Source organism: Falco punctatus (genome assembly GCF_963210335.1).
Source record: "Falco punctatus genome assembly, chromosome: 8".
Classification (NCBI taxonomy): Eukaryota; Metazoa; Chordata; class Aves; order Falconiformes; family Falconidae; genus Falco; species Falco punctatus.
Window position 1 is genome coordinate 27,101,813 of NC_137588.1, and position 18,431 is coordinate 27,120,243.

Sequence of the window (18,431 nt, forward strand, 5' to 3'; positions counted from 1 at the left end):
AAAAGGCTGGTCTGTCCCATGCAGAGCTCAGGCCAGCAGAAGGGGCTGATCAAAGGGAACTTGTGACTGGGTTTAATTCTTCATTCATTATAGTAATGCTATAGACGCAGTGATGCCAGCTTCCTAGAGGACTCCCAGTGAGTTCCTCACTGTGGAACCGCTATTCTTCCTCTCTTATCCTTCTCCCAAACCTTGCAGCCTCGTGCAGGGTCTTTGATCGCAGCCAGGTGAAGCCAGATTCCGAGGTTCAGAGTTCTGCTCTTGACTGCCAGCATGGCCCGAAGCCTCTTGTTACTCCTCCCTGGGCTTTAGTTCCACTTCTGCAGGTTCAGGATAAAACCTCTCATGGATAATTGCAGTGACAACTGTTCCTGAAATACCAGGGTGCTGTCTGTGCATTTTGGTGTCTCGCCCTCCGCAGGCCAGCCCTTTTTCCCCTTTTGCTTTCAAGCCTATGGGTGCGTAGGAGAGATTTAGGAACTAAGAAATGCTCAGTGATGGGGAAAGAGCAGGACATAAAGTAGCATTCAGTTCTATCACACTTGCTTTTTTCAGCTAAAGTAACACACACATTGTCTGTGCTTTGTTTGGTAACAGACTGGGCAGCCTGAGCCAGCAGAATGTTATACTGTAGGTTCTGTGCTAATTGTATGCATTCCAATTGTTCCTTCCCGCAGTTTGACCCCAAGTTTTGCTTTCTCTGGCAGAGGAGCAGAGGTTTGAAGGCAAGGTGTTTATTAAAAAGCAGATGTGCTGAAGCAGAGCTCCTCTGTAGTTCCTGCCAGTTTCTACTACAGTTGTCCTTGGATGCCTCATGTGCATTGAATAGCCAGTGACATTTGTCCAGGAGTCCAGTTTACACACCCTGTCACTGGAGGTGCTCAGCAGGACGCTTTCACTGGCACCATAGAGTCTCACACCTGGAGAAGACACCAAATCTGCAGAGATCCTGACTATCGTCAGGCAGGGAATACACACCTGGTCAGCAACTGCCCAGCTGCTTTGTGTGATCTCCTCTCTATCAAGTCACCAAGGGATTTAGGTAGCAATTTGCCAAGACAGAAGTATCTGTCTCAATTTGCATGTGCAATCCCATGGCAGCGCTGGTCTTTCCGATGTGGAATCAAAGGTGAGGGCATGAGTGTTCACTTGCACATATAGCTCCCTAGGCACAGATAATTTGGTTGTTGTTGCCCTCACTTGAGCTGTGCTTGATCTGAAACAGTCAGACCATCTCCAAGGTGAGCTCTCAAAATACGGCTGTTAACTCAGAGACAATTGATGGATGCATCAAAATCCAGGGGTCTTAGGTCTGGCCCTCAGCCACTCACATTCTGTAACACATGAGTTTTCTTTGGACTCTGCTAGATACTAACATGTTCCACAAAAACAGCTGTAAGGGACAGACACCATTTGCTACCCCTTCACCTACCATGGAAACAAAACCACAACCACAGTAAAATAAATCTGCTCCTCATGACCAGCAGGACAGATGGTATGGCCCCAAGTACCAGAAGCTATGTCCATCTGGGCAAGATGTGCAAGATGGTCTTCCAATATTGTTCTTCCCCTTGCTCTCAGGCATCTAACAAGAGGGCAGGAAGCACGGGAAAGGGTTGCTTGAGATTTGTGGGAGTCACCTATACTGGATGTTTTTTTAAGAACCCGTTAGAAAACATATGTCAAGAACAGGTTGTGGAGAGATGATCCCAGTCTGTGAAGGAGGAACAGACTAAACGCTTCTTGATATCCAGCCAGCCCCAACGTTTTTTATTCTGATCTCTGTCTGTTTCATGTGTGCTATCTCTGGTCATGTCTGTAAGGACAGATATGAGAGTTGGATTAAACTAGAAGCTGGTAATGGTGCCAGCATAGGTATTGCTCTGCTATGAAGCCATCTACAACACAGACATTTGAGATCAGCAACCAGGAAGTGAATAAAAAGTGAGATGGGGACTGCTCGTTTGATTAACTGCTCTCTCCATGGGTCCATGAGAGGTAAATCCAGAAAGCTGGCGTAGAGAGTGATTAGCAGAAATGTGGTTATCGAAATGCAGAGATAAATGGAGTGAGCCTTCATAGGCCTGAGTTACTGAGTCGGGAGAGAGGCAGCTTGGAGCTGGGCTGTAAATCCTGAGAGATACCTGCCTGTTAATTAAGTGACAGCCCTTGGAGGGGGAAGGAGGGGTTTGCCTCTCTGTCAAGGTGCAATTAGGGAAAGTCAGCATTTGTAGATTAAGGTGTCATTTGGGGTCAGGAGGGCAGGAAACCATCTCCTGTTAAACAAGGAGGAATTCTGCCAGCTAATGAAAGCATGTCACAGTCTAGGCTCAGGCATCACCGGCTGGGCTCCAAGGGGGAAGTGTGCCTCAGCCAAGGCACCAGCAGGCTGTGCGGAGACTCCGCTGCTACGGCTGGCGTGTCCGTCCCGTTCGTGCTCGCCCAGGGGTATATCCCTGTGATTGGCATGTGGGGGGCGTTTATCCCCAGCGATGCAAAAGCAATCCGATCTGCTTCTCCCTGGATCACTGTCTGGTGGGGCTGTTGCTTTGTCCATGCCCACCCACTCCTTGCTCTCTGACTCACCCTGCCTTGGTGCTCACAGCGGTGCGCTTTCACAAGCGCTAAATCCTCATGCTCTTTGAAGCTTTTCCCTGGCTTTCCTTGGCAGCCGGTCCCTGAGGGTATTTGCCTTCACAACAGTAACTGCACTGCAGCTCAATAGCACAAGAGACAGGCAAAGCAGGACCATTCATCCTGCCAACGATTTTTGTTGGCACACCATGGCAATCCATTACAGATCAGGAAGTGTGTGCCCGCTGTTTTTAATCCCAGCTGCCAGCAAGAATAATCAAAAGCATCCAGCACGTCTGATGGCATCTCAGCACAACCGTAGGTAATAACATAAGAAATCAATAGCCAATTAAAACTGATCCGCAGCATTTGATCTTTCATAGTGCAATGGGAACAATAATTAATGGCGCTTCCTTAAGACAGTCACAATGCAAGCTTCCTGCCAAGACTAATGTGGTTTCCTTTTAAATGAGCTTTGCTTCCTAGAGGAAATGCCAGGCTGAGCACCTGAGCACCTAAGCCTTAGGGAGATACGCAGAAGTCTCTGTGCCCTTCAGCTTAGTGCACTGCTTGCCACACTGTTCATGCACTTCTCGCCCATTTTGCCTGTAAACTTGAGCTTCCAGGAGCTAACTGGAGTGACCAGATCCAGGCCCTATCATCAGAGCAGGGAGCTGGGATAAAGTCAGGCAGCCAGTTTGGGGTTTTTTTTGCACTGAGTCCCCGTTTGCATACTTTCAGCCATAATGTGCACGCTCAAAAAATCACTGAGCAAACAATTGATTTATCAGCTGTAAAGCAGGGTGTGGAGACAGGAACGGTCCCCACAGGGCACGTCTCGGGGCTCTTGATCCAGCTGGGCAGGGAGCATCCCTGAGAGCAGTCGCTGAGGGCCCTGTACCTGGGCTAGCAGCGGGAGGAGTGGCGCTGTGCAGCTGATGTGCTGACTGACTTCTTGGCCACTATCCAGGAAGAGCTGATGCTCAGCAAAGTCGAGACATGCTGCCCCTCCATTCCTGAAAGATGGGACCTATTTTTATCTAATGCTGCATTGATTATTCAGTACGAGAGCAGAGTGGGCCAGCTGGCATGTGTGCATGTGTGCTGCTTTCACCAGCGGGCATTTCTGCAGAGGCTCAATGCGCCTGCTGAACTCCAGCGCAGCCCTGGCAGCTCTCCGCAGAAAGAGCATGCCGCTGCTGAGCAAAGAGCCACGGGGTCTGGCCCTGGCTCTGAGCACCCTCCCTTTCTGCAGGGAAGGAGCTTGGCTGCCAGCACCCTCGGAGCGGCACCTGGCCTTTCACACGTGTCCGTTCAACTCCGCACTTTTCACCACATCTATCTCCGTGCAGTTTCCCACTGTCACAACAGGGCTCTGGAGATGTATTTTGTCATGAATAACCATATGGTGCTCTCTGCTCCAGTGGATCAATGTGTTTAGCATTTAATGAGGGCAACATAATTAATATTTTCTGAGGGAGAAAAGAAATCCTTTTGCCTTGTGAACTGCATCTTGTGCTTTCAAGGGTGATATGTTATAATCAGAATGATGCTTCCCTGTCACTAAACCCCGTGCTGAAATCAAATACGCGGTGTCCCTGGGTTAAACTCCATCCATGGGCAGAGGCAGAGACACTCACCTGCCTGTCACAGCTTCTATGCTACGGCAGGAGATTCCCTCGTAGTCAGCTGGTAGGATCTCCCACACCAGCTGCATAAATCGTGCTATCTAGTAAATGATGGAAAAAGTCCTCAGCTCTGTGCCAGGCTGTGTTTTTCCAACTGCCTTCTGTGCCATCGCTCCTCCTACTACAGCCTCCATCCTTGCAGACACATTACTCCTGGAGGTGGAAGGCTGTGGTCCATGGCATGCTGTTGTGGCCGTAGCAAGAGAAGCCACCTCCACAGTCAAAGATGAGGTTGCAGGGTGTTCATCCCCGTGCATAGTGAGTGAGGCTGCCTTTGGTGTGTCCCCAGCTCTGTAGGGAGCCAGAAGCAGAGGTAAAAAGATATTAACATGAAGCTACATTAATCCAGCTCTGGGATTGCTTCTTAAAGTAGTGACTGATAAAAAGTTCTTTTCTGGAGAAAGTAGGAGGGATGGCTATGTATTAACTGAGCCATTTTCCAGACCCAGATACAACAGTCTGAAAGCAAGAATACTGCAAACAGGCCCATGGGCAAAGTTGCTAAAATTAAATTGCTAAACTTACTCTGCCTGGAAGTTACTCCCTTAAGCAGTGCTTTTATTCCTGAACCAAAACCCACTGATGGTAGCCACAGCCTGAGTCCTGCTGCATGACAGAGCTGGATCCACAATACCCATACCACTATGCTGTGTTTAGCAGAAGTTGTTCAATAAGATTAAGTAACACCAAGAATCCTGTGCCCAGCAGTCCAGCCAGTACTTTACCTTCACGGAAGAAGTCCAGGCAGCAAACAAACCCACAGCAATGACATTCAGGCAGGACCAGTGAGGAGCGGGCACTCATCACTACCTGCTGAATGCAGAAAAGCCTGAAGAGCTGAAGGTCCAGGCATTTGCTATGCCAGGTGGGACAATTCACTCTGCTCAGCCATGGCCACATCATGGACCTCTCTGTGTCCTACAAGGCTCTTCTCCAGACCTTTGCTGCAGGCTTAGCCACTCTCAGTTCCTTTCACTGCTTGCATTCTTGGCAGCTCAGCACTGACGGGTCCCATAGGTGTGTATGAAGCCTTATCTGCCCCTTTCAGCCTGCATCAGCATTGACTCAGCTGGGCATCGCAACCCCTAAACGTCTTCAGCTCTAGTGGAAGAAACATGCATACCCAGAGCAGGAAGGCAAGAGTTTTTCCCTCCCAGAGATCCTAGCTAGTAACAGATCAGAAATGACAGACACTTGTCCTCTTGGCTTCTACCACCTTCCTTAATTTTGAATAGTGACTCTGTGTGAGAGGTGAAGACCTTTGCAGGGGAGAAAGTGGGACGAGGCATGCAGGGACGCTGTAGGGGAGCAGAGAGGAGAGGCCACAACACCCAAGGTGGAAGGCTCCTGAAAATCTCACAGAAATCCTGGAGTCTGCAGTGAAAGATTTTGCACAGCTCTGGAGGGCAAAGCAGCCAAACACAGGCTGCACCATGGGGTGTCCTAGGGACACGTTTATCGCAACAAAAGGCTGGCCAAAGAGCACCATCAGCACCTTCTGCCTCATGTCCTTGGGATGCCTTCCTACATGGCAGAGGGGAAAGATGCCCACATCTCACTCCAACAAGGGAGCAGAAGCAATTGCAGCGCACATGCTGACATGCCATTTCAGAGGCACTCCCAGGTCCATTAACTTAGCTTATGTGCCCTACATTATCCTGGGGATGCTCTGTTACGGGTGATCTGTGCTCACCTTTATGTGTCTCCTAACTGGTCCCTATTTCTCTTAGTGGAAGAGTACTGGAGTGGCTGGAGCAGTCTGGAGGACTTGGGCGCAGACAGAACCTGCATCCCTTAGAAAACAAAAAACTGTGAAACTATTCCCATTTTTTTTTTTCTTACAGAATTTAATTTGCTAATAAAAGCAGAGAGGGAGGCACTAGTTCTACCTTCAATAAGCAGATGTCATGTTTTGATCATTATTGAACAAAGCATTTTGATTTAGCATTTAGAGATGACTGCTCATGCTGAGTATTCTAGATTCAGTGTCAGAACTGGAATACAACATTTTCAAAAAATTCAAGTCCAAACGAAACATTCTTACCTGTCTGGAATTATGTATGTATTCTTCCATTCTGAGGGACTTCTTCAAGTCTCACTCCAAGCCATTGTGAAGCCAGACTTCCAAAGCCTACACAAAACAGCGCTGTTGTCCAGCTCTGCCTTTAAAGAAATGTCCCAGGGACGGCTGAGGATCCAGCAGGACTGCACAGGCAGCGCTTTGGTCGAAGTAACATTAGTTATGGGACAGGAAGGTTCAGGACCCAGACCTGGAGGGCTGACTGCTGTGGTACAAGCACAGTGAATTGGAAGCCACGTGCTTTTTCTCTCCTCACCATGAGTCCTCACCTCTGTGGACTTCTGTCAGGGAAAGTCTGGAAACCTCAAGGTTGAAAAGACCCATAAGATCACCCAGAGACAAGGGCGTGCATTTGGCCAGTGCTTTGTTCAATCTAGTTTGAAATGATTATTTATTCCCTTCTTTCAAGGACCTGAGAGTATCTGTCATGCACACAACAGGTGTCTTTCACCTCTTGTGCACAAAGTCTTTTCAAAATGCAGGGTGTAGCTGTCATCTCCATTTTAAATTTGGGGGCAAAAGGCACCAAAAGGATCTATATAATCCTAGCTACAAACCAAGGAGGGGAAATTTTAAGAGAGCCAGGGGGTATATGGATAATGTTTCCAAGCCCCGTCCCTCTTACACAGGCAGAGTTATGGGTAGACTCACAAGCAGGGAGTGCTGCTGGAGACGCATGACTCACAAGCAAGGCTGTTCTGCCTATGGAGCTCCCATTTTTATTTATTTATTTGCTTTTTCCAAGATTACTGCTGCCTGCATAACTAGAGAGTACTCTTTAATCCTCTGCTTTATTGTGTGCTGTGAATTAAATGCCACAGGAGTACAAGAGCCCTTAAGGGCACAACATCCATTTTGCTGTAGCTGTCCTCAGCCAGCTGAGTTTACAGGAGTGCTTTTGTTTATGGCTTATCTATTGCCAGAGTGAGGATTTCTCTGGGTTTTATTTTACCTGGTTTTGCTGTTATTTCTCATTTTGGATTTTTTGTCCCAGTTTTGAGGCAGGATGTAAAAGTGCTAGTCTGGGCAAGGCAGGAGAAAGCTGTGGTGGTTGATTGTTCATATGCTTACAGCTGAGAATACTGCAGCATTTCTCGAGCAATGGTGCTGCTGTGTGCAGTTCCCGGGGTCAGCCCAGCTCCCCTGCCACAGGCGGCAGCCTCCAGACAGCTGATGCTGTTTTCCCATTGCAAACAAACCATGTGGGAGCGCTGAACGAAAAGGAATTTCCTGTCCCTTGGATACCTCCTATCAGCGCCTAAATTTTGCCAGTCTTTCCTCAGCTTGGGCCTTACCAGCTCAGACCTTCAGGGCCCAGCCCACGTGCACGTGTTGTAGAGGAATGTGTGGGTGGGCAGAGGACATGGCTGAGAGTGGCTGCCCTGGAACGAAGGCAGCACCTCGCACAGAATCCGGAATCTACCTTGCAGCCATAAAAGTTCCCCAAATGCTCCCACAACATACTGACACCAGCTCCCAGCAGCTCCACAAGCCCCATGACAGGCACTCCTACCTGTCCTCTCAGTTCATCTCACTGGATAAAGCACTCCTCCTTCCCCAGCTACAAATGCCATGTATGTGGGATGGACTGCTCCTGCTTCCAAGAGGAACCCATAGCATCCTGTGTGCACAGGAATCACTGCCACATACTTGTGTTACATGAACTCGTGATGTGCTGCAGCATCACAACCTGGAAATTGCCTCCTGCCATAGAGCTCAGCAGCTTCCTGTGAACTCACAGTGCTGCCTGGAGGAGGGATGTGCTGGCTGTCATGCCAAGCACACCTATCAGGAATAAAAGAGCTGCCTCCTTTCCCCGGCCCCCACGCTCTGTCCTAGTGTGGCAGGTGGCAAGGTCTGCCATGACTGCTTGCCTGGTGGAACAGCAGCTGTGGGGACCCTCTGAGATGCCAGCACACTGCATCCATCTCCCACCCAGCAGGGCTCTTGCTGATTCTGCGGGCAGGTGTTAGTTAGTGGCTGCAGAGAGCTTGGGGTGTAGCATAATGACCCACCCAGATGGGACCTGCTGCTCCCCTTGCAGCCAGATGGAGCAGAGCAAGCAGGGAAGAAGGGCTCTTGCTGCCTTTGTGGGGGGTCCTGGCCTGCCTGGGGCTGAGGAAGCTTTAAGGAAGAGCTGTCCTTGAACCCCAGCTTACAGAGGAGGAGACAAGCTGTAGTAAGCACAAGACTTGCTGGTTAGTCAGCAGTTGAAGGCCTGGGGACCAGTCTGTGCTGTTAACGACCCCAGATGGAAGAATCCATATATGCGTAAAATACCTCCCCAAGACAGCTGGGAGCAGCTTTTCTGCATACAGTGGTGGGGGCTCTGCCCCAGCCATGGAGGTCTCACCCTTTGAGGAGCTCTGTTTCAGTTTTGCTAGAATTGTGGCCTCTGTGGCTCGAGGAGATCCAAGCACAGCATACACATTGCTGTGAAAGCTGCCTGCCACTGGAGCCCCATTACAGCAAATGCACTTAAAGGGTGCTGAGCAGAAGAAGGGGTGTTTTGTCTTCCCCAGACCCATAGGCTCCATGATGGCACATCATCCAGTGATCAACAGCGCTTAACAGGGTCCAGGAGTGCAGCCATCCCAGTTCTGCTGAGCCAAAACACAGTCCATATTAAAATACAGATAATCAGTTCTTTGGATATTAAAAAATGTGCATGGAGAATGATGGATAAGAAAATGCCTGATTATAATCAGCTAATTATTTTTTCCATATGCTAAGCATTCACTCGAGCTCTAATCATTACGAATACATTTTCAATTTATACTATACTATACGTCATTCAATGCTGGTGATTGCTAAGCTTGCACACCCTCCTTGTATAGTTCCAGAATTATTTAGAGTAGACCTTTGCTAGATGTCTTGTGGACCAGAGACATCCTGCTCACTGGTCCAGGTCATGCAACTACCATAAATATCTAAAACGCAGCACCAGCAGTTCCAGGTCACCCGCTACCTGAACTCCTGTATGCAGGGTAGACTGTTCACTAAGCTTTTGAAACATTCTGGGGACAAAATTTATATTTTGGAAGGTGTAGGTGACATTTATGAAGGAGACTTTACTTTCTATTTCATTTCACCAGAAAGCAAAGAATCTCTGAAAATCTGAACATAGCAGCAGTTTGTATGAAAAGTGACTGTGGGATGAAAGCATTCCTGAGCTGGAGAAAAGTGTGATGTGAGGATAATGGACTCCAGAAAAGCAGCAGCAGCCTCAGGGGAGCAGAGCGGGGAGCTCTCTTGGGAAGGAAATCTGAAGGATGAAAGAGCTGCAAACGGCTCGTGGCTGCCAAAAGGGATGGTACTAAAGGCACAACAGCAAACTGTGCCTGTGCAGGGGAAGCTCAGAGGCGTGGGAAGGGAGCACCGAGGCTGCATTCGGAGCTCTTTGAGGACCCCAAATCAGAAGCTGCGATCACACAAAAGGCAGAAAGAAGAGCCTGCAACTAATGAAAAGTCTCTAGAAATCACATGGGCGTGGGGAGCTATCAGAGCTGAAGCCCAGGATGACCATCCAGATATACAAAAGGCAACAAGAAATGGCTCCATAGGCATATGTAAAGTAAGAAGAAGGACAAGGCAAATCTTCAGAGCTCAAATACTATTTGATGCCAACAGGGCCGAAGAATTAAATGTTGCCTTTGTTTCAGTCTTCAAAACTTAACTAAAATAATTTTAATGAGGAGAAAGGAGCCCAGGGCAGAATCAGAAAAGAACAGACTCAAAAATATTCAAATGAGTTAGCTCTGTCCTTGTCAGCACGTCCTAGTGAACTTCAGAGGAAGCTGCAGGAGCCATCTCTGACCCATGAGCATTTCATCATCAGGAACCTGGGGAGGATGCAGGAGGTGCCAGGCAGCTGGGGAAATGCAAGCAAAGTACCTAGCTTTAAATATAATCTCTGTCATTAAAGAAGACAGGAACTGAGGATCAAGGAAATGAAGGGCAAATCAGCTTAAGTGATTCATAGAAAGATATTAGAATAATTTCTTAGCCAGCCAATTGATAAGCACAAGAGGATAACCCTGTCTAATTTGGGAGGGTAACTGTCCTAGTGACTAAGGAGAAAGCAGACAGTTCGATATGCCGTGACTTGGGCAATGCTTTTGGTACTTCGCCTGAAGAGTCTCCTAAACAAGCCAAAGAAATGTGGTCTAGATTAAGTAACACAGATAGATAACACAGGTGTTATTTAGATTAGATATCACAGGTGTACAGCCCATTGAGAAGCTGCTTTCTCAGTAGCTGTCAGTGGTGTACGTAAACTGGAAACACGTTTCAAGCACAACTGTTTTGGACTCTGCTCTCTTCAGTGTTTTTATTAATGGCTTAGATAATGAAATAGCAAGTGCTGTTATAAGATTCAAAGATGACGCCAAACTTGGAAGGGCTGCAAGCACTTTGAAGGATCAGATCAGCATTTGAAATGATCATGGCAAATAGGAGAAATCAACAAGATGGAACTGAATATAAGAGAAGTGCAAAGTGCTACCCTTAGGAAGGAGAAAACAGAATGACACACACAAGCTGGACAAGGCAGTCACAGTGCTGAAGATAGCAATTCTGTGACATATCACTTTCTTTCATCAGGGTATCAAAAGGAAGGTGGGGTGTACAGTGCTGATTCTGCACCTCTCTGCTCTAGGGGCTGCACCCTCCTGGGGAGTTCACTTGCAGAAAAAGGGCAACAAAGTTAAGAGGTTCTGAAGATGATGAACAGGAGTGAGGAGAGGGAGGGCATTACCTGATTCTCCACCTGGCCAACTCTGATGTTCACATCTCCCCTCCCAAAACAGCCCGAGTACAGAGTCCCACTGGTGCCATGACATTACTTTCAATTACAACTACCTCTCCCCACTTCTTGGTTCACCCTCTTCCCCATTGCCTGCAGAGCACAGCTCTGTGGCCTTGAGTCTCAGCCACCGGAGGATTTAAAGATGCTAGGTTGTTTAAAGAACTTGTCATGTTAGCTGGAACTGACCCTGTCACAACATTGAGGGATGCCAGATGCTAGCTGCCCCTTTCCCAGCCCATTTCCCCCACAATGTTCCTCTGGCTTTCTGAAAAGCAGTATGGATTGGAAGGGTCCAGTGGGAGCTCGATGGCTCATGTCCCATGTACTGTGAGCTATTTGCAAAGCTGGGGCGAGGCAGAGATTCATGGTTATTTCGAAAGTGCTTTCTGGAATGGAGCAATCTCATGGTGACTATGAGAATTTGAGAAGTGGAGGGGCAGCCTAACTTGAGTGGAACACGGAGCACAGAGCAAAAGTCAGTACACTACTGTACTGCACTATAGAAACCTATGGCTAGGGAACATAATGAGTACAGAAGGAACAAAAGAGACCATCTGTGGGTAGGTATGGCCCCTGCAGTGTGCAGAGCCCATCAGGGAAACATCGCTCTCCTGGCTTTGTTTTTATACCTTTCCTTGTACTGTTTGCCACTGCCAGAGGCAGGATGCTGTAAGAGACAGGCCCCTTGTCTGAACCAATGCAGCCACTTTTCTGCTCTTCGGTTAAGATAAAAGGCAGCTAAGGATAGCGCAGATAGGATGAGATTAAGGCAAAGAGATAAGAGAGGGCTGAGCTGCTGGAGCTTTGGTAACAAAAGTGGGGGAATTTGAGATTGCCACAAAAGATTAAAGTATTCACAGAAAGGGAGGGAAAGGTTTGTGTATGCAATGATGCCAATAAAGAGAAAGCCCAGCAATGACCCTGCTGTCTCCCAGGAGGATTGGTTTACCTTGGCCTGAGCCATGCTGCTGTGCATGCAAACATTAAGCTTTGATCACAGCTGCCATAATCTTCCCCTGACACCCAGCAATGAGAGCAACAGAAACAGGCTAAAGCATGGCAGCTATCTGGTTGAGGTGAAACCGCATTTGGAAAGGAAACCAAAGGGGGAAACTACTGCTGAAGGTGGAAACAAGAGGTGACAGCTCAGGTGGCAGGACAGGGGCTTTATGAGAAGCAGGACAGAGTAACTGGCTGGAATGGACTGTGATGTTTCCTCCTGTAGATAATAAGCGTGTCGGTGCAGGAGGGATGTACCACATACTGTCAGCAGAAGCCTTGTTTTGGTGGCTTCTTTCCTGGTAAGCAAGAGAAACAGTTCCTGCCCCTAGAATTTACCTGTTTCTTTCAAGAAAATGCACAGCAACTGTTGGAAGAAGAGGAAGGTTAATACGAAGCTGAAAGTCCTGGTGAAAAGATCACTTGGTGGCAGAGGCTGACGATGTGCAGAAGCTGACTGCTTGTCATTTTTGGGAAACTGCTGCTCCAAAGTTGCCTTAAATTGGAGGCTCACAACGACTCAGGTTAATCTCACAGGATGTGGTATAGCAACTGATCCCCTCTTGCCCATCCAGAGGCACAAACACAGTTGTCCTTGTTACATCTGGGTTTTGCCCATGCTTCCAAGACCCTTCTAGCCCTTGGGCTGAGGACTTCTCTCTTGACCAGTCCTGCCACAGGACCACTGATGGCAATGCACCTCTGTCCTGACTGATGCCAAGACACAAAGGGCCTTCAGCACAGAGCCCGTATGTGTCCAGCCTCAGCACCGAGAACATTTCCTTGCTCAGGCACTGCCCATGTGGATCATGATGTCGTGTGGGCAGGTACTGCACAGCTCAGAGAAATCTTACGGTGACATGAGACTTACGTCTGGGCCATGATACTCAGCCTTGGTCATGCTCCCTTTTCTAACTCCAGCATTTTAAGAGTCCAGAAGCTCAGAGTTAGCTGTGGAAATCAGTAGAATGTGGACATTAAACTGCTTTCACAGGCGCTAGCTCTGTTGCAGACCACATCTCAATCATCTGGAAGAGAAACAGTCTAGTTATTCTTGCTCTGTGATGAACATGAGAGAGGGTGGGAGGTAAATGGAAGAGGTAAGTCTTTCCCCAGAGTCATCAGTTGTCATCTTGCTCTCCCAGATGCTTTGGGCATGCACTGACTGGGTATGCAACTGCCCTGACACAACCCTTGACTAGCTAACCTGTATTGATGTTGCTTACCTGTTGCTTTAAATCCAGTCTGGAACTCTGTGCTCTTTGGGGCTGGGTCACTTACTGTGATAGTTTTGTATACAAGCAATAGTTAGGTGCTGAAAGCATAAGATACCAGCGTAAGCAATGTGTACAGTTTGGGTATGACCTATTGCTAAGGTATTGTTGTGTTTGCCTGTGCTGTGATGCACAAAGCAGCTTCTCAGATCTGGGAAGTAATCCCTGCATCCAGGATAATCACTAGTCCCTCCTGCCTGGACTCCACAGAGCTCCACAGGGCTGACCATGGTCACACCCTCTGCATGGACTCAATAATAATAAAGCCACAAGAGAAAGAGCAGAAAAGGCTAATATTTGGAGAGAGTGAACACAGTGAAAAGAGATCAACACGGTTTCCTGTACATACTCTCCCAGATTCAGCATGTGTTAATTCAGAGCACCGCACTGGGTTAGCTCTACCATGTTAGCTCATGTCGTGTCCTGGGAACAGCACAGTCACATCAATGTAGCAATGCAAGCAGAGGCATTAGAAATATTTCTTTTTTTTCTGTAGACTTTGCTATCAGGTTAATGACCCTATCTCATAATATGGGCTGTCTCCAGTTCCAGAGCCATCTGGGAAACCTTTTCATGGCACCATCCAGTGCAAGTAGCAATGTCTAAGAATGTAAGAATGGCCAAGGCTCCGTCTAGCCAGCTGCTCTGTTTCTATCAATGGCCACAAACAGACATGAGAGTGAAATAAGAACAAGACAAGCGTGTATTATAGTTCCCTGGAACACTTCTTCCAGCATTCAACAATTTTCAGCTCAAGGAATTTCTTCTGATGTTGGTCCAGCCAGGTCTCTATTTGAGAAAATGGGAATGAGAACTGCACATCTTCAGTGCCCATGTTCCATTGGAGTACCATTTCACCGAGACCACAAACAAGACCACAGTCATGGACTGGGCACCAATCTGGACCAACACATTTTGCATGAAACTCACATTTTCCTTCCAAAGAGGATGGTTTTCACAGAGGATCCATATTGAACAGTTTTTGTGAAGCAGAAGAGGGCGAGATAAACTTGGGAAGAGTAGAAAAGACGAAGCCACTACCAGAATCCGTCTGAAATTCTCATATAGACATTACTGTATTGAAGAGAGAGACGTGCACAAAGGGAGACGCTGACAATAACCTATTAGCTTCCCCACATACACAGGATTTGGCTTATGGAATAACTGCTTCTAGCTGGACACTTCTAGTTGAATACAGTTCTTCCTGAAGGATTTCCCACTTAAGTCTGGCCTTTAATTGGAAAGTTTCACCTCTGTAAATAAGAATGATCCTCAAGGGAGGGGTGTTTCTGTAGGGGGATGCACAGAGCTGAACATAGGAATTCCAATCCTAATTTATCTCAGGCAGACAAAATTCATTTTGATGGGAACATTAAGTGTCCTGCAGCTTGATATAAACTGATGGACTCTTGCTTACTTTTGGCATTTACTCTTGCAAATGAATCACTGTTACTTCCACCTCCCTGCCCACACCTCCACTTGGCTCCTTTTTAATTTTACAGCTTCCTGAGCTTGACACTGGGAAATCGATAAGTAATTTAGAGCCTAGTAAATACAGATGAAAACAAGTTATTTTGTACTTTTATAAATATTTGGAAACCAAAATTATCTAAGAAAACAGGTGCTCAGTTGACTCAGCAACCCATCCATCACCATCATACAGTTAATTGCAAAAGATCATAAACATTTATAATTAGAAGGCAAACAAACAAGAATTTTATAAACAGCCCTCTTGAATCAGGCTGCGCATTAAATATTTGTGATAAGGTAATTAAGAATAGATTTACAATCCTGGCTCAGTGTTTAATACTTCGGAGAATGCATTTGATTCTATGGAGAATGTTCTACAGCCAAGGAGAAAACATTTGATTTCAACTCTTTTATCCAAGACTTAAAGTGGTCTCAGAGAAACATTGACTCTGTCATTGATCAGAGTGGAATTTCATTCATTGCAGATCAGACAGCTCATTTAAATATATGTCTAATGTCCCTTGTCATAGGCTGATCCACTTCAGGCCTGCTTCAAAGCTCTGTCTCCTTGGCTGGAGCTGCAGGCTTTTCCTAAGTCCTGCTTTTTACGGTTGATGCTTTGATCAGAAGATGTCAGAATTCTCAACTGTGTTTCAAAGTGGGGAGGGAAACCCACATATTTTCTATTAGGACATCATGGTGCTTGGTTATGAAAAGCTGGCATCACTGCAGGGTTACAGGGTTACAGCTGTTCAGTCTCAGCGGTCTGTCAGAATCAGAGGGAAGATCTGCCTTGTACTGTAGTGCCCATTGCCATAACCTGTCCCAGACCACCCGGATCTCCATAATCTTAAACTATCTTAAGATTTTAAATGATCTTAAACTATCCCGTGTAATTACTTCTACAGCCAGTAAGCAGGCTCAGCACCCCATTACCATGAATGTGAGAATCCCATGAAGATATCTGTGATCAGGTCAGCAGGGCTTCTAGTTATGCGTAGAACCAGAGAGGACAGAAATTCACTTTGTATTGAACCTAGGGGTTTAAACCCTGTAAAATTAGATGCAGACCCTAAGAAACCAGGTGGCTGCATCCCATCAGTGAGCAACAGGGAGACCAGCCCTAAGGTTAGGATGACCTTCAGATATTTGGGGTTTTGACATAGCACAGGTTTACTCCAGTAATTATCTGCAATCAGAAACTAGAACAGTCTAGGAAAAGTGGGTGGAGGGGAAAGCCATAGCATTTGATTCATCAGGGATAGCCATAAACCACTTTATTCTGTGGTGACCATCATCTCTTCACACATTGTTGGTCAAGGCAACCTCCTAATTTAGGCATGATTTTGCTTCTTATTTCTTGTGGGTCTTTCGTTCTTTGCTCTTGTATTTATATGCTTGCAACAGGCAGGCAAGACAGCTGCTCTTCCTTAGAAATATTTCTGATAATCTTGATCCTGACCAAGAATGGTGAAGCCATCGTTAAGAACAAGGAAGCTACCCATGTGCTAAGTCACCCAGTCCTACCAGCTGCTCTGGCTTCAGTTACACGGGGCACAAAGGCACTTCCCTAACAGACAGACTGCTGCAAAACAAGGAGACTCAGGGAGACTCAGACACCCCTCATGCTGCATAATTCCCACTCTCTAGCAAAGCTTGTTAATTGCATTACAGTGTGTCACTAAGCCAGTCTACCTGAGATGTTGCAGCTTCCTTCAGCCTCGGTGGAGAACTACACAGTGTTGCAGCCACTGCTGGACCCAATGCTTTCAAAGGGTCTAGGCAGAGCCTGGCAGTTTGAATAATAACAAAGCTCAATACTCAAGTACTGTCATCACCTAAAAGCTTCTAACATTATTTAATCCTTCAATCTTCTCGCAAGGCTGGGGAGGATGACAGACTGCTGGGAGGTGAGCTAACTGCTGGGTGGCAGGGCCTGAGCTGCTCACTCTTTCTAACGCAGGTGTCCTACAGCCCATTGCCACCCCCCACAGAGCTCTGATGCATGCAGATGGGTAGCAGGACACGGGCATTACGTGCATATTCAGTGCACACACGGTGTAAACTCATCTGCCCTTTCTTTCAAGTGTGTTGGGTTTCCCCTTGGAAGGGAGCAGTGACATACGGATGAGGTACCTGCTCTGCAGACGAGGAAAACGTTGCCTAGGATGACAAACCATTTGCAGGTATAGACAGCCCCTTTTTTCCACTCCGTTGCCACCTCTGGCCTCCATGTGCACGTCTGCTGTGCTGCGGTGTGTGAGGGGAGAGGCTGGGGCTGTGCACACACACGATGCTGCTGCAGCAGACGTCACTGGCACGTCAGAGCCAGGCACACCCCCTGCAAACACGCACCGTTAGCTCGGTGAATCACGCCTATGCAGCAGGCAAAACTAGTCCGGGGACAGCTAAACCTTGGGCGTTAGTGGTAAACAGACACTGTTTTGCTGTAAGAGCATAACTCACTCTGCTGCACTCACAGTCCGTTTATTGATTGCCGAGATCAAGCTGTAATCCTTTTAATTCAGGGGAAAAGGGATCCAGCAAGACTGGAGCACCAGTGCTCTGCCAGTCGGTAATTAAAATACATGATTTATTGTTGAATAAGCACTGGCTGAGGGAGAGCTGAGCTAACCAGCTAGCTGGGGGCAGGATGCTGGGTTAGGTTTATGGTTCTTTCTAAAGTTTTGTTTCTGTTTTATGTTTATTTCTTTCCCCCTTCCCTCCAGGTCTAATAATACACGAAGGGCCCTCGGTTTACCGGATTTTTAAACGGTGGCAGGCGGTCAATCAGCAGTGGAAAGTGCTGAACTATGACAAAACAAAGGACATGGAGGAACAAAAAACAGGGACCAGGACAAATCAGCGCCCCTCCTCCCAAACCACCCACTCGTCCTCCACTGGTGGTACAGCCACTAACTCCGCGCCAGCCGACAGCGGGGCACGGGCTGCCGGCCATGCCACAGGCACCCTCTCTGACCACCACTGTGCTTACACCATCCTGCATATACTCAGCCACCTGAGGCCTCACGAACAGCGGAGTCAGTCTAGTAGTAACAGAGAGCTCGTCATGAGGGTCACGACGGTCTGAGCCGAGGAATTCAGGAGGCCTTAACATGAAGCGGAGGAGACAAAGAACTCATAAAGCAGAGGAGCATGGTGTGCCTTTTTCTTTCTCTTTCCTTTTCTTTTCTTTTTTTTTTTTTCTTTCCTCCTCTCCTTTTCTTTTTTGGTAACTGCACAAAATATAAGAGGCGGCACCTGGCCAGCTGAGGGAAAAAGCAGGTGGAGGGAGAGCTGCACACTCATGCTAAAGAGGTTAATATTTTCCAGCCTGTTTAAAAAAAAAACAAACAACAAAAAAAAACAAAAAACACACAAAAAAAAAAAGAGAAAAAAAACCCAACAACACAAATCACAAAAAAAAACAACAAAACAAGTGCAATACAGACTACAAACTGAGTAGGCAGAGTTCTGGGGAAGCAGAGGAACAGACGGTTTAGCATGTCTTACAAATCCTATTACCTGGAATCGGTAAC

General features: G+C 47.2%; 1 protein-coding gene across 2 annotated transcripts in view; it reads left to right on the forward strand.

Annotated features, from left to right (window-relative positions):
* The window catches only part of MARCHF4 (membrane associated ring-CH-type finger 4), a gene marked incomplete at its 5' end in the record, with an annotated part of 101,977 nt that extends 83,993 nt beyond the window's left edge, over positions 1-17,984 (forward strand). For both annotated transcript variants that reach the window (XM_080398750.1, XM_080398751.1), the window contains one exon: positions 17,622-17,984. In XM_080398750.1, the coding sequence (XP_080254876.1) occupies positions 17,622-17,983 (362 nt within the window). In that variant the 3' untranslated portion in view covers position 17,984. The remainder of the gene's footprint in view (positions 1-17,621) is intronic.
* Positions 17,985-18,431: the final 447 nt, after the last annotated feature.